Source organism: Triturus cristatus, chromosome 7, assembly GCF_964204655.1.
Source record: "Triturus cristatus chromosome 7, aTriCri1.1, whole genome shotgun sequence".
NCBI lineage: Eukaryota > Metazoa > Chordata > Amphibia > Caudata > Salamandridae > Triturus > Triturus cristatus.
Genome location: NC_140590.1, coordinates 934181909 through 934198057, shown reverse-complemented (window position 1 = coordinate 934198057; position 16149 = coordinate 934181909). Strand labels below are relative to the sequence as shown.

The 16149-nt window shown below is 47.9% G+C and overlaps 1 protein-coding gene across 8 annotated transcripts in view; it reads left to right on the top strand.

Moving 5' to 3' along the window:
• LOC146810867 (RUN and FYVE domain-containing protein 1-like) overlaps window positions 1–16149 on the top strand; it is a 516661-nt gene that overhangs the window by 343206 nt on the left and 157306 nt on the right. For 6 of the 8 annotated variants that reach the window (XM_085617892.1, XM_085617897.1, XM_085617894.1 and 3 more), the window contains one exon: window positions 5609–5728. The exons of the other annotated variants lie outside the window; for them this stretch is intronic. In XM_085617892.1, the coding sequence (XP_085474018.1) occupies window positions 5609–5728 (120 nt within the window). The remainder of the gene's footprint in view (window positions 1–5608; window positions 5729–16149) is intronic. 8 annotated transcript variants of the gene reach the window in all.

The window sequence follows — 16149 nt, the reverse complement described above, 5'->3', positions numbered from 1 at the left end:
AGGGAGTGAGCGCAGACGGGAGGGGTCAGTAGGTCCTCCATGACAGCGTGCGTTGTTGTTCTAGTAACCATTGAGCTGTGGTGCGAGGGGGGTTTTGTGGAATAGCCTAGTTTACATCACAGGTTCATGGGCTATATCTGGTGGCATGGGTCCTGGGGTAGTGTCTTCCATGGACAGGCGTACTCGCACGGCAGAGCTGCTGGCTGGCAGGGTTGGCGTGACAAACGTCGGTTGGGTATTAGGGGTCTCTGAGGGTTCTACACGTGTGGTGTGCTGGGTGATCTGGTATAGGATTTGCGCCCATTCCATAGATATGTGGTGCTTACGGGTGCCCTTTGTTTCCTCTTCCCGCATCTTCTTCTGCCGATCACCATTTTTTAATGGCTCCCACCCAAGCTTACACCGGGGGCCCTCCTGGACTTCTCCAATGCATGGCTATGGCTCTCATTGCTAGGAGTAATAACAGGGACGAGCAGCGTAGCTGTACCTTATCTATTTTTCGCCTCCGAAACACTCCCAGCGTGCATGCCTCCCATGTGTCGATCCCTGGGATAGTGCCGATTAATCTGAGGGTATCGTGGACATACTGCCAATAGAGTTGCAGTGTGGGACACATCCAGAACATGTGCTGAAAGTCTGCTGCAGGGGCTGGCATCTGGGGCATGCAAATTGGGTGTCTGGGTAATATCTCTGTAAGCACTGTGGTGTTAAATATGCTCGGTGTAAAATGTTGAATTGGATATTTTTGAAGCGTGCGTTTCTGAAGACTTTTTTGGGATACTTCAGGGCTTGTGCCCACTCTTTGTCGTGCAGTGGCCTATTAATGTCGTCCTCCCATACTTGCCTCAGGGAGATCAGAGTTTTGAGTGTTAGTTCTCGGACCGCTTTGTAAAGCCATGTGATGAGGTGCCTGCCCGTCCCCATGTGTAGTATAGTGTGTATGACTGGATGCGTCGGTGGTTCACCAGCTTGTGGGTCCCAGTACGGGCGGCTACTAGCCAGGAGTCGTCGGTGTAGGAGGAACTGTCCAGGGGGAAGATTGTATTCGTCTACTAGTTGCTCATATGGTCGTAGTTGGCCTCCTTCAAATAGGGACTCCCATTTCGTTAGTGCGCTGTCTGTCCAGCCCTGCAGTGTTCTCGCCGTGTAGTGACCCTCACGGTGTGGAAACCCCACTAGTGGGAGTACAGGGGAATATGGTGGCTTCTCTTTGGCCATGCGGTGTATGCGCAGCATGCAGGCGCGAGCCACCGATACGTGCGTTGGGGCTTCGTGCCGGGTAGCAACAGGCGTCGGATCATCGGTAGGGTGATCTGCTCTGTGTCGGAGCTGGTTTCACCCATGTACCGTTCCGCTGAACAGTGTAAACCACTGGAGCTGCGCTGCCAGGAAGTAGGCTTAAAAAATCGGAGCTCCTAGTCCTCCTTGATCTGTTGGAAGCTGTATCTTGAATAGGGCAACCTTGTGTCGGCCCGTTCCCCAAACGACTGAGGTGAGAGTGTCTAGTTTGCGGATAAAGGGATGGGGTGGGATGACTGGGAGGTTGGTGAAGTGGTATAGGAGCCGGGGGACAATGATCATTTTTGCTAGTGCTATACGTCCTATGGGGGCCAGGGGGAGCGTTTTCCAGAACTCTACTGCCGTTTGGATACCTGCCAACATTCTGCAGTGATTACCGTTGTACATGTTCTGCGGGGAGTGATACAATATGACTCCTAGGTACCTAGGAGCAGCTTGGCTCCAGGTAATATCCTGGGTCCCGATGGTAATGCTCAGAGGGGCTAGGTGAGGGCTCAGGGGGTAGATCGTGGATTTGCTCCAATTGACCTTAAGGTCCGAGACCTCCGCGAACTCTTGTAGAGTTGTCCAGATGGGGGACAAGTCTGCTGTGATGTCACCCACGTGAATAAGTAGGTCATCCGCTTATAGTGATACACTATGGATTGTGGCAGCTATCGGGATCCCCATGCCTCTCCCTCCTGGCGTAGGCGTATCGCCAGAGGCTCTATTGCCATAGCAAATAAGAGTGGGGAGAGGGGACATCCTTGGCATGTGCCCCTCTCTACTGGTATCTGGGCTGAGATGTATTTCCCTACGCGGACCCTGGTGGTTAGATTCTTGTAAAGGAGCTGTGTGTATGCCAGCAGGGTCGGACCTACACCGTTCCGTCCAAGGACAGCGAATAGATAGGGCCACAGGAGGGTGTCGAAGGCCATTTCTAAATCTAGAATGAGGCCAGCCGCTCGTGGGAACTGGGGACCTGCCTTGTCTTGTATGTGGAAGAGCCTACGTAGATTCTGGGATGTGTTGCAGCCGGGAACAAATGCATTCTGGTCCGGGTGGTCTAATGGAGGGAGGATCTGGGAGTACAGATCCGCTAAAATGTTCCCTAGTATTCTGCAGTCTGAGTTAAGTAACGTTATAGGCCTATATGAGGCTGGAAGTCTGGGGTCACTGTCCGGCCACTAACTGCCTTCAATAAAGGTTTTTTTAAAATTTAAATAAATAAATGAGTGCTCATTGTCTCCTGTGTGCAACACTTTATTGTTGATTATTTCTTTGATCATGTGAAAAGTTCTGGAACTTGCTATTAGAACTGAGGCAGACAAAATACTCATTTCCTATGAGGAAGGGCACGACAACTTGCTATTACTGCTTTTTAGTGAAAACAGATCAGATAGCATGAACGTGTTAGGATAAAAAAGAAACAGTGGTACGGATGTGATGTTATTAGCTAAATAGTGCCCTAGAGTTGAAAGAAGTGGACCTGTGAATAATATAAAACTATTTCAGCTATGCCTAGAAGTTTCTATTTGAGTGTGTAACTTAAATGCAGTAGAAATGCATGACAAGTTCTTCTAAACATTTGGCGATATTCTATGGTTGTCCTTGAAGTAAAATTCTATTACTTTATAGTTTGTCTTTCCCTTTATAGAAGGGGACCAACCCTATGTAAACCAGTATTTAATTACTCCAAAATCATCAGTCTGATTGCTTGGTCACGTCCCTCCAGAACAAAATTAAATGTGGCTCTTAAAGTGTATCTATCTTATTGATCTTGTTAATTGAGGAGTTGCTTGAGCTTCGACGTGCAGCAAGCAAGAGACTTAAAGTCTAGACCTTTGCTTGCCACATAAGGAGAATCAATTGACAAAACTGAAATACTATAGAAATGCTTAAGCCAACACTTCTGTAATGCCAGGGTTATTATCACCCTTCCTTTAAAAGAGTAGTTCATCATTTCTTGGCTGGTGTGTGCCAAGGGGACTAATCTTTGAGATGTCAGTTTGGCCTTGCCCTAAAATGCTGTTTGCCTGAACCATAGGGAAAGGTTCCTGTGGGACAGTACGACTGTGGAATTTAATGGTTTCTTATACTATGTGGGCCTTTATGAAATATGAATTTTTCAAGTTCTTTGAAGTGGAGGTAGAAAGCATTCAAATGATGTGGAAAAATCACAGACAAACATACTCAAGTCAATTATGTTGCATAAAGTAATTCACTGCCTTACGTCCGAGAAATGGCAACATGCTGACAATTCGTCTTGAGTGTGGAATATAGATCCCCCAAAAACATAGGTCCTATGAGATTCTACTCTCTTGGTGTATTGGTAGGAGGTATAACAGTGAGAGATGCAGTTTTCGTTAATCCTCAGATTCAATTTTTATTTTTTTCTAAGATAAAATATGCCCCAAACTATTTTAATCTATAGTTCCACTTTCCTTGGGTTTGCTTTTTAGATGATTAGGAGACCGGCAGTAGGAAAGGATCACAGCCCATTCTGACTGCAGATGTGTAAGAGTTTGCCATGAGAAGCCAGTGATGCCTTTACTTACGCTCCACTGATCTTTAAAACAATTGTAGAGGGTTGGATAGGTCCAGCTCTGGTGTGGGTTGACCTCTCAAACCTAGCATTTAATCAGGGGAGGGTACTTGTAAGTTTCTTACATAACTAGCAACTCAGTGTGATGTGCTCATGCAGGGCCGGACTGGCCATTCTGCCACTTTTACTGCATTTCCCCAGTGGGCTTCAGGGTAGTGTGCTGCTTTCCAAGTCAGATGGGATGCCAAGGCCCATCAATGCCCTCATGACTATTCTAGTCACTTTCTCCCTCAACGTGTGACTGGTTTTACGTGTGACTGGTTTTACATTTTTGCCAGGGCTGATCTTGGTTCCCAGTCTCTGCTGACAAGAATACTTAGCAGGATGTTTTTCCTGGAAACTTCATGAAGTTGGATCCACTGTGTTGAATTTACAGAAAGTGATCGATGGTGAGCTAAATCCTCCCCATTAAAGCGATACTTTGGTGACAAGAGAAGCACAAATCATTATGCATCCATGTATTCTCCAAGCTAAGTCTAAGAGGATAAGATAAATCAGTTATTCAATTTTTGTTCTTTTGATCAATTATGTGTAGGTTTTAGGATTACTTGTAAGATCATGTTTAGTTATATTTGGGATAAACATTATATATTATTTTGAAAATCCAGTGTGCGGCTAGATTTCCTAGGTTGACCTAAAATATTGTTCTCAGATCGTGAAAGCAAAGTAAAAGAGAGCTACTTGTAAAAGAGACTGGAGATGATGTCCTTCATGCCCACACTTGTAACAACGAAGAATGTCTACACAAAGACTGCTTATTCATAAAATTAACCTTTCATCTAAGAGAAGAACACGTTCGAGTTACTACAATCTAAGAATTTTCATCAGTGACTATATCTGACTCCTAGTTATGTATACTATGCCCGGTTTACTGAGGATCAATTGGGTGCCACTGTTTTAAATTAGACCCGAAGAAGTTTTGTGAGAAGAAACAAAACACGATGGCTGTTTCTTTTCATGCATAACAATATTTGGAAAAATAGAATTAAAAAAATGTTTTGACAAAAACGTTTATAAAAATAACCAAAAATGACATTTTGTGATACCGAAAAACAATCAAGAATGCACAATGAAGGAATTGTTTCTAAGGCTCTTCATATAAGCAACTTATGGGTTTAATTGAATATACTCTATTCAGTTGCCTCTCTTATTGAAGGTAGATAATGCTTATGCACTAGGGAATAATATTGCTCAGATTTGTGGTGTGGTATTATCTTTATTGGTTTTGAAAGTGCTTCAGGGAAAGTTGTGCTTGTTGGGTAGTGAGTGTTATATAGAATTTTCATCATGAAATGTATGGAACCGCTTTTCTAAGGGTAGGATCTGTCATATTCAAAATGCCATCAATGGTATTCCAAACCTGTACCATAATAATGCAACAAAACAATAGGGTCCTTCTGCACAATTTGACTACCTATTTCAGTAAGATTTTAAAGTAAGCGCTTGCTCTTAATATTGACTGTCACCTTTTTTGTGGCCTTGGTACAACTTTTGAACCAATATGTTTTCACTTGGTGACTCTATAAAGTTACAACTACAGTGGAAATTATACAAGGTTTGCCTTAAGAGTCCAACACACTGCCAGAGAGGTTAATTACTTTTACACTATTCATTTCATTGCCTAATGCTTTGCAATTTCAATGGAAGTCCAAATTAATGTTTATTTGTTGTTTAAAACATATTTTCATATATGTTCTGCTGAATAGTACCTATTTTTAATTTCAGAGTAAAACTGTCTGAAAAAGCCTTGAAGGAAGTTGTTGAGAAGCATGAAAAGGCAAAACAAGAGTTTGGTGGCAAGATTCAAGCCTTGCAGCATCAACTCACAGAACTTGGCAGACAATGGTATGGCAGGCTTCCAGTTGAATAATATTGATAGACTTTAGTGAGCATTTTATCAAATGTGCTTTGCAGTGCATGACACAGCTGTTTATTTAAAATTACATGGGAATACATGTTTGTATCCATAAACCAATTAGTTACTTGACTTGGATGACAGTATTTATTTGGAGGTTTTGCCTTCTTACAGCTGCTTTATAGCCGTGCTTCAGAATGACTCCTGGTATTTACTCTTACTTCCAGGAATGCCACATCCTATTTGACCTTATTAAAGTATTTTGTAGAACTCTGCTGTAAGGTTAGAATTTCATTTTTATAATCACCTTGTCCTTGACAAATCCTTGACCTAGGTTAAGTTTGATGGGACCATGTGTAGTCCCCTCTGCATGAGAGATGCTTTGTTTGTGCCCCAAATAGAAGCCGTAGATCCCAATGCACAAAGGGTTTCCTTTCAGTAGACTTTCTCTTGTTGGATTACTGCTAGAATTCAGTAGTAAATCAGGAGTATTCCAAGAGTAAGTCAGTATTTAAAGACCAGATCTACTGTCTCTCCGATTGCGAACAATTTAGACATACAAAAGTAGACACTATGCAGGAGTGTAGCTACCAATAGTGCAGCAGATGCAGTGTCACTGGGCCCCATATCATTAAGGATCCACCGAGCAACAAATGGTTGCTATATTTTACTATCCAAGCAGCCGACAGTGCGGCCCATTTTCCCTTATTGTATCAGGGCCATAGCACCCTTGCTATCCCACTCAGATGTGATTTGAATGTGCTTCGATCTGAACCGTATAGCAACTTTCCTAGGGTGCATAATGGCTTCATCCTAGTCAATGCCCTCAATTGGGACCAAGTCTATCTACCGACTTTGGCTCATCCCTCACAGACAGTCAGACCAGACCTGTTACATAAAAGATTACTGTGAATTATAAAGGCAGCACTGTATATTACTTCCTCCGCAGAACCTGGCTTCGAGTGTGAAGAGCTCCTGCATATTCTTCCAATCTAGATTATTGCTGGATAGACCTTTGTGATGTAGAAATAGAAGACAATTCAGTATTGGCCAAATCGTTGTTTGCAACTTGGTTACCTAAGTCAGTCCAGTATTACTCCACTTGTTTGGAACTTGGTTACCTAATTCAGTCCAGTATTACTACACACATCATGAAGTTTGGATATGCAGAACAAGTCCAATTTCCTACCTTTCTCAAGTATCGCACCCATGCCAAGCACATTGTCTCTTCACAGTGGAGATTCCTTTGTAACTTTACCTCTTCAAGCCACTGATTTAGTCGTCAACTTCCAAACTTTATTACAGTAGCAGTTGTCGTATCAAAGATACCAATAATTAAAAGATGTACCCTCTATAGCAAGGAGGAGGAAGGGATAGAGATTGTATTTCTTGCAGAGAAACAACTGAAAAGAAAATCTTTTATTTTTCATAAAACCCTCACCCACCCGGGTTTCCCCTTGGTGGCATGCTTCATCATAGGGTCCATCCCTACCGTCTACAGACAGGGGCGTGCTACGACCTACGGATACGCTGGAGCACTAAGTTTTAAAATACAGGGGTGTCCTTATACACCTAACCGCTTATGGTGAATCATAAGGGAGTGGGTTTGTTATGCAAAAGTAGAAAGTGAAGTTAAAAATACCAGTTTAGTGGGTCCAAAAAAACGATTTTATTTCTTACCCCCAAAAAGGTATGCTAAAATCTGGGGATGCGTGGAAAGACTCTAGGCACAATTACCTAATGTTTTCCTTAGTGGTCAACTAGTTCCATGCCTATCCCCAAGGCATTTCATCAGGACCTAGAAAGGAGAAAATTATGTTCCCACTCCATGTGGTATTTTAAACACAATATTAATAAAAATACGAAATATACATACAGCACCTAATTGGTCTGTGTTATATCAAAAAGACTTAAAATGCGACCATCATTGGGCCTCATGAGTCCATCGAGGAGTTTAAAGGAGGGACGCCTGTAGTCAAACCCCCGTCAAGGCTACTCCCTCACAGTGGACCTGTCCGCACTTCCACGAGGCTCTCATTTCCTACCTCTCTCAAGGATTGCAACCATTCCAAGCACATTGTCTCTTTACAGTGGCGATTCCTTTGTAACTTAACCTCTTCAAGCCACGGATTTAGTCGCCAACTTCCAAACTTTATTACAGTAGCAGTTGTCGTATCAAAGATACCAGCATCAGTCGTTACTGTTTTATATTCCCCTTCATCCTCTCCAGGACACCCCAGCCCTGTTGGTCTGCATTAGCAAGCCAGAATCAGAAATCTCTTTATTCATCTGTGAACAGCCATAAAAGCATGCAAGATGTACAAAAATAGCAAAAAAATACATACAAGTTAATAAAACATGCAAGTAAAATACATAAAATTATCAGGTTTGGGATATTAATGACCAATAATCAGGATACAAACAGTCTGAGATGAATAAAACCAAATGTAAAACAGAGTCAAGTACTGATTCATTGGTGCCCTCAAATTAATCTAAAATCATTGACCTCCAGGAGCGCACTGCGGCTTTAAGTAACAGAATCACGTGACAACATGTTTCGTCCTCTGGTAATGGCAATAAGAAATGATATACTTCCATGCAAAGCCGTAGATTCCTAAACTTAAAAAATGGTATGAGGAATTTTTTGGTATACATTTTTTATAAATTCACAGAAGAAGACGAAATGTTGCATATTTTTTTATGCAAGTTAGTACATGGGCATTCTCTTGAGTCGTGCTGGGGTTGGTGTCCAGCTGGAGAACAAAGTAAATATTTCATAATACCAGCCCGGAAACTGAACAATAAAAGACTATCCCACCTCTTATTAGTGTTCTACAGGTAGTTGGTAGAGAGATTCCCGGGATTAAGATATAAATAATGCTTAACACTTGATTTTTGTCTTTCAGCCCTGATCCTCTCTTCTTGTTCTAGCAGCAAGACTTGGTTTCTAACTGAGGCTACCTGCTGCATTCTATCTAAAAACACATCAGCCAATCCAATAGCTTCCAGAGATTTTTTGACACACGCTAACCAGAGGATTGAAAGACCCTTATCGCAAGCCAAGCAGTCTAAAACTATCTCTCCAGTTAATTTTGCTTCTTCTGAGCTCCACATAGAAAGCCACAAGAGGATTGGCCGGCTACAGATAAAGTTGCTCAGAAAGTCTAAACCTAGTTCATTGTGGTAAATGAAGATGGAGGTTGACGTGGGGGCTGACAGTACTCTCCGCCAACATTTGATTTTCCTCCATTTGGAGTGTAGCTAAGTCACCCAATCCCCATATGCATGCCGCATAAGTTGCTATATGGACGCATTGAGCCGAAAGTATTTCCAAGAGGGTTGTGAGAACCCTCTCTCCCTTGGGTGACGGGAGACAGCAGTGAGCCAACAGCTCTGGAAAACTTGTTCCTACTTTGTGCAATATGTGCAGACCATATCCCAGATGACCTGAAAGTGACCCCCAGGTAAGAGAAGGAGCTGGTGCTTATTAGCAGTTCCTTACCCACTTTAATTGTTAAGGGTTGCACGCGCTTTGAGCCACCAGTCATTATAAAATACCTAGTAAAATTAGTTAATCCAGATTGGCCATAAACATGACAAAGGAGTGCACTAGATGACGCAATGCTTTGTGAGTGCGAGCAATTAACACTGCGCCATCTGCATACAATACTGCTGGTAGGGGGCAGCATTTACCATGGGCATGTCTGTAGTTCACTTACTAAGCTCCTTACTAAGATTATTTATGTACAGAATAAAACGAAGTGGCGCTAAAATGCACCCCTAGATAACCGCTGAACCGATACTAAATTCATCAGTGACTTCTCCTTTGTTCCCAAACCTGACTGACTCAGGCCTTAGTGTCACTATGCAAGGAGACCAATAAGTGGACTATGGATGGATCCATTTGCAGATTAATGAGAGATTGCCACAGTTTAGCCCGATTAACACAAAGGCCATTGTCGGATCCATAAAGGATAGACATAGTGCAGACTGCTTGGCCACCGTATATTTCCCGATGATCAGGTTTAAGTTGAGGCATTGATCGATCGTCCCTTTACTACTGCGGAATCCATATTGACATTTATTTAACACGTTATTTTCAGTGACCCAATCTTCTACTCTATTATTAAGGACTCTGCCTAAAATTTTGGTAACAGCGAAAACGGGCGGTAACATTAAGGCTCTGTCCTGTTGCCCTTTTTAAAGATCGGTACTATGATTGAGGAAGCCCTGGAGCGGGGGATCAGTAACCTGTTCAGGCCGTTATAAACGTTTGTCAACAGTGGGGCTCAAAAATTCATGTTACACTTAATAATGTCAATCGGGACACCATCCGGCCCGGGTGCTTTTCCTCCTGCACTCTCCTGTATGGTGGCCTTCACTTCCTGTACTGAAATGGAGGGGGAATGATGGAGCCTCCCCGGGCCATAGCTGCAAACTGACCGAACTGGCATCAGAATACATTTTTCCAAAGTGTGCCAGTCCTCCCCATTTATGTGACAACTAGCTGCTGATCCACCTTGATCTAGGGAACGCATACAAGAGACAGCCTTCCAGAATGACTTTCTATCCTTTGTTCGGGCAGTGTCACTTAGAAGGGACCACTGCTGGGAGATTACTTTTTTCCTCCGCCTATTTATAGTTAAAGTTAATGTATAAGCTTTGCACGGAGTACCACTAAGTCTCGATCACAGGGCTTAGTGTTTAAAGCCCTTCGAAGGAGTCGATTTTCCCGTGAACAGTTGTGATCAAACCAGTGAGGGCACCCAGACTGTTGTCTGATATGTTTAGATAGAGAGAGTCTTCTCCTCTCACAGAGAGCAACGAAGGAGATTACAATTGCCGCACCAGTATTATTCTCTTGTAGGCAGTCCAAAACCATCAGCAGGTTTGCATCTATTAGGGCAGTGAGAAACTTAGATGGATCTGGCAGTTTTCAGCAAATCCTGAGGTTGTGAGGAGATGCAGTTAAGTTTCCTAGAGCTGGGGGAGGAGCCTAGCGCGCAACCAAGATGGCCGCATAGGTGCGAGGCTCCCGAGGACCTCCGCAACCTCCTACATTTATCCTGTATTCATCCTGCCTCGGTTGAGGGGACTGTGTTGGTGAACCTGAGCTGAGGTGGTACCCGTTTCCCGTTCTCAAATCGGACCTCGGGTGCCGGAGTGAGCACCGATTGAAGTTTGCGGCCTTCTCCTCGCCGGACCCCGGATTTGTGCTGGGGGGTGACCTGGTGGCAAAGTGAACAACAACGGCGGGCTGGGCCTGGCGAGTCGCGTACCCCGCACTGTCACTTTCACTTTCGCACCCCCTCGCCTTCTCTGCGAGTGAGATCGCGGAGCTCTTTGTGTTGGTGTGGCCTCGCTGGGGGACCCTGCCTGCCTGCCGGCTGTGACCCACCCCGCCGATCTGGGGTGGCCCCCCCCGGAGCTCGTGGCCCCGATTGCCTGCCCTCTACGGCGTCGCTGGTGCGAGTGTGAGAACCGTGGCGATGGCCACGAAACAAGATGGAGATCGATCAAAGACCAAGTCAACCCGGCGTGGCGCCGTACATCAGGCCAACATCATGGACCGCTATACCCTCCAGAGGGGATCTCCTGGCGGACCACACAAGTCCTCTGAGGGCCCTTCTGATGCCCCGGACTTGCCCACGGATCTGTCTCTGCGAGACGTCATGGGCGCCATTGCCGAGATGAAGGCCTCGGTGGGCCAGCGGTTCGATACCCTGGCACATAAGATCGACGCGGTCCTCGTGGATGTTGGCCTGGTGAGGGCTGATCTCTCCAAGACCAACGACCGGGTTGATTCTTTGGCCCAAACCGCATCGGGCCTTACGACTGAGGTGGCGGCGCTACAAACGGAGGTGCGCCGACTTCGCCAGGCGAGTGCACTTATGGATCGGCGCCTTGAGGATTCCGAGAGTCGGGCCCGGAGGAACAACATCTGCATCATCGGGGTACCCGAGGGACGGGAGGAAGCGGCGGCGGATCTATTTGTGGAAGACCTGATCGCTACCCATCTCCAGCCTCGGGGACTGAGTAAATTTTTTGCCGTGGAGAGGGCCCACAGAGTTCCCGGGGGAAGGCCGAAGGTCGGAGCCCCTCCGCGACCTCTCATTGCCCGGATTTTTAACTTTCGGGACAGGGACGCGATCTTGCAAGCCTCCAGACTGCAAGGGCCGATTAAGCTGGAAAATATGGAGGTGAACTTTTACCCTGATTTTACCCAAGCGGTCCAAAAACAGAGACTGAGCTTCCTGGGCGTCAAGCGCCGACTTCGGGACATGAACCTAAAATATGCCATGCTCTTCCCGGCCAAGCTGCGAGTGGAGGTGGATGGTCGCACGCACTTTTTTGATCGTCCCGAAGCGGCCGGGGACTGGCTGGATACTCTGTCTGGGGATCGTGATCGAGATGGCGGGGGGGGGCGGCGGGAGGAGACGGCCCACTGGATCGGGACTGAGGGGTTGATATTGGTCCTCACTCTGGACGACTATGATGCCACTTACGACCAAGCTTATGTCTTTGTTCTTTCCTCTCCCATGGAGGTTGGGTGGGGTCTGGAAGGGGTACTCTTTCCTCCTCTAGGGGGTCTAGCTAGTTTCATTATATAGGGGCGACAGGCACACTGCAAGTTGGGGGGGCTGTCCGGGCTCATGCAGGGGTGCAGGGAGGGGGGAGTTTTGTTGGGGCGGGTGGGTTGGGGTGGGGTGTTGTTTGTTTACACCACAAGGCAAATGTATCATTGTGTTATCTCTAAAGTGCTCTCTGGGGGACGAGTGATGGCTTCTGTTTATGATGGGGGGTAGGGGACTGAGTTTGTTGTCCTGGAATGTTAATGGACTGGGGGACAGGATAAAACGAGGTGTGGTCCTGCAGTTCTTGAAGCGAATTTCGCCCGATATAGTTTTTCTGCAGGAGACACACCTCATTGGCAACTCCTTTCGTGCTATGAATCGACGGGGCTACCGCCTTGTGGCCCATTCGGGCTTCACGTCTGGTTCAAGGGGTGTGGGCATTATGGTTAAGAACTCGCTCCCGTTGGAGATTGATGAGGTGCTCCATGACGACAGGGGACGTTACACGGTTTTGGTGGGCAGAATGGAGGGCAGAGTGGTCGTTTTTGTGTCAGTATATGTCCCGCCGGGGCTGCAGACGACCACCTTTGCGGACCTGGGGCGCCTCCTCCTTGGCCTTCCGGAGGGGATTCTAGTGGTGGGGGGGGGGATTTTAATGCTGTGGTTTCCGGAACGGTGGACCGTCACCCCCCTAGGGATCTCCCCCGGGCCCAGGCGTGGTTGCCTGGCCTCTTGGATACCTTGGGGCTGGTGGATTGTTGGCGTTTGAAACATCCCACGCAGCTACAGTACACCTTCCATTCCGGGGCTCATGGTAGTCTCTCACGGCTAGATTATGTCCTGGTTCCGGCGGCTCATGTGGGGAGGGTGGGAGAGGTGAGCCATTTGGCACGGGGTATCTCGGACCACTCCCCGCTCTTGTTGCGCTTTGATATTCTTCCGAGGGGAGAGGGTAGGGTGGCCCCGATTAATTCCTGGTACCTGCGTGACCCCACCATTCGCGCGGAGCTGGTTAAATCCCTTAAGCGCTACTTTGACGAGAATGTGGGGTCTGTGTCATCGGCGGTCTCACTGTGGGAGGCGTTCAAAACGGTACTCCGGGGAGAGGCCCTGTCCCTTATTTCCCACTCCCGGAGGCGCGAGCAGGAGGAGGTGACCCGTGTTGAAGCTGAGATAACCGAGTTGGAGGGTGATCTAGAATATGGGGTGACGGATGATAAATTACATGTTCTCTGACTCAAGCAAGCGGCCTATAAGGCCCTCGTCACGGAGGCGGCCAGGGGCCTCAGTAGAGAGCAACAGGGGAGACTGTATGATGTGGATGATAAGGCTGGTAAATTGATTGCGTGGCTGGACAAAAAGGAGAGAGCGAGTCGAGTTGTCCCTTTGATTGAGAAACAGAATGGTGTGTGTGTCACTGAACCGGAAGAAATTGTTTCTTGCTTTGCAGACTATTTCCGTGGGGTGTATTCCCCGGTGTCCTCCCGCTCTGAAGAGGATTCCCATGCCCTGCTCAGAGATATCGCGCTGCCTTCCCTTTCGGAGGAGGACAGAGTGTCGTTGGACGCCGCTCCAACTTCTGAAGAAATTGCCCTCGCCATACGCTCGGTCGCTTCCGGCAAGGCCATGGGTCCTAATGGTCTTCCCATCGAATTGTATAAACTGCGACCGGATACGCTGGCACCACATCTCCGTGCTATGTTCCTTGCGGCCCACTCGACGGGTTCCCTCCCGCTAGACCAGCGTCTGGCTACAATTGTGGTTATCCACAAGGAGGGGAGGCCGCGGGACCGAGTCACATCCTATCGGCCCATTTCGTTATTGAATGCGGAGCCCAAAATTCTTGCCAAAGTGTTGGCCAATCGCCTGGTCGGCGTAGTGTGTGACTTGATTCACCAGGATCAGTCCGGCTTCATCCCCCATCGCAACACAGCGCTTAACCTGCGGCGTTTGCATGGGGTGCTCGCACGTGTCCCGTACATACGGGAGCCGGCCATCTTGGCGTCCTTGGACGCCACTATGGCGTTTGACACACTGGAATGGCCATATATTTGGGCGACGCTCGCGAAATTTGGGTTTGGCCCTGGGTTTATCAGTTGGGTTAAATTGTTGTACTCTGGCCCGCTGGCACAGGTGGTCGTGAACGGTAGAATATCGGCTCCGTTCGAGCTGGGCAGAGGCACGCGGCAGGGCTGCCCGTTATCGCCGCTCCTTTTCGCGCTCGCCTTGGAGCCCCTGGCGGAGTGGCTGCGGTGGCATCCTTCTATCCGTGGTCTCCGCTGGACCCCCGAGTATGAGGACCGCGTATCCCTATACGCTGATGACATTCTCCTGTACCTGGCTTCCCCACGTAAATCACTGATAGTACTGGTTGATGTACTGCATTCATTTGGCCATAACTCCGGCCTTGTCATCAACTGGGCTAAATCGTGTGTGTATGTTCTCTCCGGGGAGGCTCCTATCCTTCCGCGGGGCTGTCCTATCCAGATCGCCCCGCGGGGATTTAGGTACCTGGGTGTCTTCATTACTTTGGATGCGGAGGCCCGATATAGTCAGAACTTGCTTCCCCCCCTCCAGCGCCTGAAGGAGGATGTCGCAAGTTGGAGGCGCTTGCCGCTCTCGCCACTCGGCCGGGCGGCATTGTTTAAGATGATGTCGCTGCCGCGTTTCCTGTACGCTCTGCAGAACACAATGGACGTCGTCCCGGCACGCTACTTCCGCGAAGTGGAGAGTTTGCAACGCCGCCTGTTCTGGGAAGGGAGACCGCGTATCGCCCTGGCGAAGCTGACACTCCCGTGGTATGACGGGGGGATTGCCCTCCCGGATATCAAACTGTATTATTGGGCCTCCCAGCTGGCTGCGATTAATCACGGCCTGTACGGGCCCGCTCTAAACCCGGCCTTTGAAATGGATAAGATGTTACTGCCGGGTGGTGATTATAACCGAGCGCTTTACTCCAGCTCGCTCGACGCACGTCTGACGGGCCCCACGCGTGTCATGGTACGAGTGTGGCACGCGGCTAATGTAGCGATGGGGTGGAAAGATCGTTTGACCCGGGCGTCGCCACTATACGCATCTGAGCAGTTGGGCACCCTGTGGACTTCGAAGGGCTTCGAGAGGTGGGACATGATAGGCATCAGCAGGGTGGGTGATCTCTGGACTAGGGGGGGATTCAAAACGTTCGAGATGCTGCAGACGGAATTCCAGTTGCAGGACAGGGAGTACTTTCGGTATATGCAGATCCGTCATGCGCTATGCTCCGTCTTCCCGGATGTTGCCTCCATCCCGGAGTATTCCCCTCTGGAGGACAGAGTGCTAGACGGACATGTACCGGAAAGCACGATTTCACTAATCTATAAAAAACGTATTAATGACCGCGCGGGATTGCTAACTAGCCTTCGTGAGGCATGGGTTGCCGATGGATTGGAGCTGGACGACGAGGACTGGGTCTCTGCGGTGGCCTCCCCGAAAGAGGTGGCCATACCGGCCCGCCTTCGCTTCGTCCAGCTCAAGATACTCCATAGGGTCTACGTCACGGGGCCAAGGCTGTTGCGTATGGGCTATGCTGTGGACGGGCTGTGTAAGCGTGGGTGTGGTTCTTTGGTGACCTTTCTTCATATTTTGTGGGACTGCCCGGAGGTGGAGCGATTCTGGCGTGGTGTGCATGAGGTCCTGCGGGTGGTTACGCGTGTGTCGCTGCTGCCTGAAGCGAGGAGATGCCTTCTGAATGTGTGGGAACCAACCGACTACTCGGCGCCACAGAGATGGTGGGTGACTCTGGGATATATGGTGGCCAAACGCGACATTGCCCAACTGGTGGGTTCCCAGAGGTCGCC